The sequence below is a fragment of the Mus caroli genome, chromosome 7 (genome assembly GCF_900094665.2).
Source record: "Mus caroli chromosome 7, CAROLI_EIJ_v1.1, whole genome shotgun sequence".
Classification (NCBI taxonomy): domain Eukaryota; kingdom Metazoa; phylum Chordata; class Mammalia; order Rodentia; family Muridae; genus Mus; species Mus caroli.
This window is the reverse complement of record NC_034576.1, coordinates 142,442,259-142,449,346: the sequence shown is the minus strand read 5'-3', so window position 1 is coordinate 142,449,346 and position 7,088 is coordinate 142,442,259. Positions and strand designations below refer to the sequence as shown.

At 43.9% G+C, this 7,088-nt stretch overlaps 1 protein-coding gene across 1 annotated transcript; it reads left to right on the top strand.

The window, feature by feature from the left end:
* Positions 1 to 4,844: 4,844 nt before the first annotated feature.
* LOC110299156 (olfactory receptor 13A1-like) lies at positions 4,845 to 5,912 on the top strand. The gene has a single exon (XM_021168781.1). The coding sequence runs from the start codon at positions 4,897 to 4,899 to the stop codon at positions 5,818 to 5,820; it is 924 nt and encodes a 307-aa protein (XP_021024440.1). The 5' UTR covers positions 4,845 to 4,896; the 3' UTR covers positions 5,821 to 5,912.
* The last annotated feature ends 1,176 nt before the right edge of the window (positions 5,913 to 7,088 follow it).

Here is a 7,088-nt window from a genome sequence, read left to right as displayed (position 1 = left end):
TTCAGGTGTGTTGGGGTGCCCAGGACTGGGTCTGGTGGGAGTGCTGCATTCTGATGATGGTATGTGGTCTTGGTTTTTGTTAGTAAGATTCTTACATTTGCCTTTCGCCATCTGGTAATCTCTGGAGTTAGTTGTTATAGTTGTCTCTGGTTAGAGCTTGTTCCTCAGGTGATTATGTTAGCCTTTATCAGTAGACATTGTAGACTAGCTCTCTCCTGAGTTTCAGTGGTCAGAGTACTCTCTGCAGGCAAGCTCTCCTCTTGCAGGGAAGGTTCCCAGATATCTGGCGTTCCAACCTGCTTCCTGGCAGAAGTTGTGTTCCACTCACCAGAGGTCCTAAGATCCTGTGGAGAGTCCTGTGGGGACCTTGCGGGTGTCTGCAGACTGTGCTCCCAAGGTGCCTCGGTGCTGGTTCTGACCGGAAGGGACTTGTCGCCCTCATTCTTAATGACTGAGTAGTATTCCATTGTATAAATGAACCACACTCTCTGTATCCATTCTTCTGTCATAGGACATCTAGATTGTTTCCAGCTTCTGGCTATCACAAATAAGGCCACTATGAGCATAGTGGAACACGTGCCCCTGTGGCATGGTGGGGCATCTTTTGGGTATATTGCTGCGTCATCAGGCAGATCTATTTCCAGTTTTCTGAGGAACCTTGAGATTGATTTCCAGGGTGGTTGTACCAGTTTGCAATCCCACCAGCAATGGAGGAGTGTTCTTTCCTTTCTCCACATCCTCTCCAACATTTGTTTTCACTTGAGGTTTTGATCTTAGCCATTCTGAATGGGGTAAGGTGGAATATCAGGGTCATTTGATTTGCATTTCTCTGATCACTAAGGACTTTGAACATTTCTTCTCAGCCACTCGAGTCTTTTTCTAGGCCAACCAATCAGAGGTGATCAGAGAAAACCTTGCCATTGTCAAGAAACACCTCAGAGAAAGGGAAGAAAGTGAGTATAGATCAAATAATTATTCATCTCTTTTTATCTATCTAGTTCCCATGACTGACCACCATACTTTCAGCATTAGCCTGACCACTAATTCTTATCCTGATCAGGCTAACAGTGGGATCCTGCATCCTCAACTGCATGGCTACCTACATAAAACAGAGAATAAACTCAGATAAGCTACTGGCCCTTGGGACCTATGGCCCACACCCCAGAACAGGATCAGTCAACAATTTGACTCATGCCCATAGCACTAGTGGGGAATGTGACAGGGCAAGATGCATGGCAGTGCAGAAGATCCTCGAGCCTATGTTTTTGCAAAGGCCACTTAGGTTTGACTAGAATTCGATTTTCTTGGTGGGAAGCCCCATGGAAAATTACCCATGAAATACACAGTGAGGATGAATCAACAAAGTTATCTTGGCTTTTGTTAAACTGCTTGCCTGTGCAACACCCCTCCATAGCTGCTGAGTGAGATATCAGGATATGGGTTTTTGCTTTCATGTACCCCTTATTCTAAGCACTCTATGCTACACTTGGGTCCCAAATACCTGAATGTAGTCATAGCCAGCTGGAATAAAGACCTTCAATTGGCTGTACACTCTGTCTGAGCGATCATCTTTGGTGGGCTCCTCAAAACAAAGTAAGTGTGAGAACCTTAACTGGAGAGATGAGTCTATTTGAAGGTACATGGCTAGCACATTTAGGAGTAGCTAGTCTTTTATAACAACAGTCTGATGAGTGCCCAATACCCCACAGCTCCTGAGGGGCCAAGAATTGTAACAGGGCAGCCACACATATTGGATTCTGACCTCTTCTAGCTCACACTGGTATTCAGTCCCTGTCTGTCAAGGCCAGGATGCAATGAGTATGTTGTGTTGTAATGCTCTGCTGACTTTGATATCCCAGCCCCTACTGCAGTCTGTGATGACCCATGAAGTTGGAGAAATTTTACACCCTTTCCTGATGAATGTTAGCTAATAAATACCTGAACCTATGCCCTCCCTTGTTCTTTCCAACTGAGATTTGGATGGGAAGAAAGGAAATCCTGCTGGGAACATGCCTGGCTTCTTGCCACAGGAAGCAGAAACTCAGCAAGACATCTGTGCCCTTTCTATCTGCCCTTGGGACACAGCTCCTCACCACCTCCTCTTTCTGTTGTAGACTTGATAATGGTTGCAAAACCACCTCAGCCAGGACCCTGGAGCAGGCATCCCAGGGGCCATTAGCTGTCTTAGGTTGCATCATACAGCCAAAGCTATCTAGATTTAAGGCAGAATTACTTGAAATAAACAGACACCTCTGTACTCCTCAGGACTAAGACATCCTTGCAGTCCAAATGGTGTGGTGAGTATGTGACCTCGCTGCCCCTCCTTTATAGGGTCCAGATGCAACTCTCTAGGCAGAAATAACCAACCCTATGTCAGTTTTAGACACTCATCTGGAAAATATCACGAGTTTCAAAAACGCTTTATGTGTATTGCTGCTTAAGTTGGTTGTGTCTTTTCTTTCCCATCAGCTGTTAAATCAAGAGATTCATTTATTGAGTCTGTGATGTTTTAGGACCACAGGGTCTCCCATATCAAAAGAACAAAGATGTGTTTTGTGGATGTTTCTGTATCCACAAAGGAGGAACAACAGGTCCAAGAACTATCACAAAGAAAGACGAAGGGCTGGAGGAACGGAGAAATGGGTAATAGTGAGTCACACCCTCCCCCTCTCTCTGTCAGGTTCCTTTCCACAGGTTACTTTGTTGAACACCCAACCTCATGCCTGTTGCCATACAGGTAGGTTTCTTATGACTTTTCTAGACATTTGAAATGAAGACATTTTCTCCCCATATAGATGGTTCATGTATCTTGCTCACAACTACACAAAGACATAGTGAATATGTGCTATGTGACTAAGGAGCAAGTAGGGTTCAATCTCTCACAGGGGAGGCAAAGGGATGATGGAGAATGATGGGGATAAATCCCACCAACAGTTCCTGCACCCTACTCCTTTGCTCCTCTGGGGTACCATGAACATTTCATCCTGATCCCAGTGGGAACAGCATGCAGAGGTCACTTCACTTTCCCCAGGAGGAGGAATGACCCTGGACTTTATTCTTTTCTTATCTTGCCAGGAAGCTTAAACAACACAGACAGAAAACTGCTCCTCACCCCTCTGCAACAGTGACTGTAAGGCAAGTATTGGAGGTAAGTGTGGGGCCGGGAGCATATTTCTAGGGCAGGTCACATGGTGGTTCATCTCTCAGATACATCCTGACACAGGGACATTCTCAGTTGCTGCTGATTTCAAAGACACATTAACAAGAAAGATACATGGACTTGGGTGAACTTCAGTGGCTAAAAAAGAGAGAGAATTACAAACCAAATTGCATTTTAGATCAGTAAAACATACTTTGTAGAGCCAGGATTTTCTAGTCAGGAGTTGAGACATATTTTTGTAAGGGTGCTCTCATTTATCTCAGCTTCCTGTATTTTGTCTGCTAAATCTGACAACTGGGTCTGTTATCCTTGGTGTTCAGGGACATTGTGTGCACACCATAGCCACTGTCCAGTGATTAGTAGAGCTCTTTGTGAAATAGAGAAACTAGTGGTTGTATGCAGCCTGGTCTGAAGCCCTATGAAAACATGGAATGAAGATCAACCTCAGGAGAGGGCCTGCCAGCCCAGGTTAGACCATCATTACATTGAGCTTAGTTTACTGGGTGGAAGATGGGAACAGAGCCAGCACAGCACACCCCTCTCCCTTCAAACCCCTCTGGAGCATTGTGGGATGGAGTAATGGGGGTGGTGCATATTGTATTGGGAGCTCCGGTAAATGACTCTCCTGTTCTATTTTCAGTTTTAGAACATTTTACTCTGGACACATGTAAAATGATTTACTTTGAAACCTGAAATGTCATTTCATGCTAGATTTGAGAATTAGATGAAAGCAGTTTGGTGATACCCGGCCCTCCACGTGACAGGCCACATTGGAAAGTCCTGTCACCTGTCCCTGTCAGTCTGACTCTTAACTCACACCCAATGACCAATCCTTCAATACACCCTAACTGGCAGTCTTGTAGTAGGAAGTGGTAAATAAGCTATACACACACAGCACAGCTGGCCTCAATATGGGTCACCACCCTATCCTGACTTCTTAACAGAAGACTGCTTTCTCAATATTCAGGGTTATGTGTGTTCCAGATGCTTGCTGGACGGCGACTGGCAATGTGAAGTCCTATGAGGAATGTCCCTTAAATGACATGCTGGGAAATATTACAGGAGCTGGGTTTGGGAACAGTTGAGTTCTTTCTGCTCAAGGTATTCACTCACCTGAGACATCCTAGGCCCCTCAGGAAATCCTGATTTCCCTTCCATGTTATGTATAAGTCTAATTCTGTTCCTTGGCTTCCTGTCCTGGTTAGAATAGAGTTCCAAGAAAGGAAATTCTAGGTTCATTGTTGTCACCTAGATGAGGAGTCACATTGTCATGCCCCACACTCTGGGACCAGCAGCTGGTAATAGAGTAACCCATCCTCACTGCCCTTGTATCCTTCATAGTCCCATTGATGATAAGCCATGTCTTTCCAGTACCAAACCATACTCTCCAGTCAGTGTGTCCTGGTTGACAGGCTTAAACATGGCAATCTTTCCCTCAATATTGGATGAGATGTTGCATGTATAGAATAATGTGCTCAGGGACCTTGTATTCAGGGTGAACTCATGTTCATATGTTCATGGAGTCTATATCGGGTCTGTCATTGGCCTATTCTTTCTTTTAGTCCATGACCCAAGAGAATAAAACCAAAATATTATTTTTATACCGGAACAAATTGGTCATTACACAGAATTGTTACCTGAGTTTTAAAACTATTGTTAATTAGAATAAATCTCAGTACTTCTTTTGCCAGAGGCCCAAGCTACAACTCTTATCCTGAATCTAGACAGTGTTTCCCATGGCTCTGGTAAACCAGTCGGTTGTGACCATGTTCATCCTGCAAAGGTTTGTTGATGATCCCTGGATCCAGGATGTTCTCTTCTGCCTCTTCTTTGCCTTGTTCATGGCAGCCATAGCTGGCAATGGCCTGATCATCGCAACCATCCACAGAAGTCCCAACCTCCACACTCCCATGTACTTCTTCCTAGTCAATCTTTCCCTGATGGATGTGATCTGCACTGTGACTGTCTTGCCCAAAGTCCTGCAGAGCCTGGTGGCAGAGAACAGCATATCTTATGGGGGGTGCCTCACACAGATGTTTGTCTTCTCCTGGGTCCTAGGTTCTGAGCTTCTGCTTTTCTCTGCCATGGCCTATGACCGCTACCTTGCAATCTGTCGGCCACTGCACTATGGTACCCTCATGAGTGGCAGGGTCTGTGTGGCCCTTGCAACCTTTGTGTGGTTCACTGGAGCTCTCAATTCCTTGGTGCTCACTTGTCTGATGTTGCCATTGTCTTTCTGTGGTCCCAATCTCATCACACACTTCTTCTGTGAGATCCCTTCTGTATTGATACTGTCCTGCAGTCCCACCTTTATCAACGACATCATGACTGTTATTACAGACATGTTCCTGACAGGCCTGAACTTCCTATTGACTATGACATCCTATGTCTTCATCATCGCCAGCATCCTGCGCATCCGCTCAGCTGAGGGCAAGAAGCGTGCCTTCTCCACCTGCTCTGCCCACCTGGTTGTGGTCACCCTTTATTATTCCACTGTACTCTATACTTATGTCCGGCCAGCCCTAGGAACTGCTGGGTTCCTGGACAAACTCATTGCTGTTCTGTACACCACTGTGACCCCATCTCTGAACCCCCTTATCTATACCCTGAGAAATAAGGAATTTAAAACATCCTTTAAAAAACTCTTATTTCCCCATTGATGACTTTGAGCTTGGAGAAGAGCTCTAGAGGCAGTGGGTAAAGAGCTAAAAAGTTCATTCAAGCCTTCTTTTTCTCTTTTCTGACTCTGTAGCGCACAGTCTAAGTTACAGCCTGGGCTGCTGTCCAAAGTTTGTATGAGGAAAATCAGACTGTCTACCAAATAATACTAGTCTTCGACTCTTTTGAATGTATTAAATAGTTTTAACCATTCCTATTCTACATAGAAATGTGTGCTTAGAATTCAATGCTATTAAATGTTAATATATATCTATGACACACTGAATCAGATCTACTTAAATCTTGAGTGTTGTCCTTTTAATGAATGCTCTTTAAAATTTTTTGATTCTCTCCAGCAAAGGCAAAGAGTAAATGGTTACAGAAATAAAGAATAATAGACCCTGCCCACACTTCATGTAGATATTTGCTGATCTGATTTAACTGTTTTCATTTGTTGTATTATTATCTCAGTTTCTCCTGGTACTGAGTTCATCCACAAGATTCAGGGAAGAAAATCCTCATAGATAGCCTGAGTTAGGGGCTGAGTCTAGGAGCCTCTAATTCCTATGAAACCTTTCCTGATTTCAGTATCCATAGATGCGAGACCAGAATCAGACACTGGCATGATGGCCTCTTCTCAAACCCCATGTCATTGTAAAGGTTTGCTAAATCATAACTCTAACTTGTACCTCAACATATCTCCTGCCTGGATGAGTTTTATGTGACTTGACCATCATCAGGGGGTGCTATTATCCAATACTGAATGTCGTATTATAATGTTAACCTGACATGAGTTCAGTTTCACTGTGACAGGAACTTAGAAATAAAGAGCTTACAAGATGTATTTATGTTGGTATGAGTATACTTTGAGTATTTCACATGCTGTAGTGTTTTGGGTGATTATCAGATCTAAGCATACATAGTGTCATGTGACTTGTACAGAAGAGATGGCAAGAAGAAAACCCATAGAGTAGGGAAGCAGGATGGACAGAACTCAACAAGTGAGACAGAACCATGACAATGATTCATGTTGTGATGATTAATGTTCATGGTTACTTTAACTGGAGGAAGATCTCCTAGGAAACTGCTGAGAGATACCTCTATGGTTATCCACAAACTGTTTCCAATGAGTATTTACTGAGCAGCTGCACCTTGTCTTTAAGGTGGGTTGTACCTCCACATGCACTGGGGGTGATAAATCATAGGATAAATGAATGGAGAAAACAGTTTACATTTCTCTGTTCTTAGCTGCTACAAGGTCAAGAAGCAT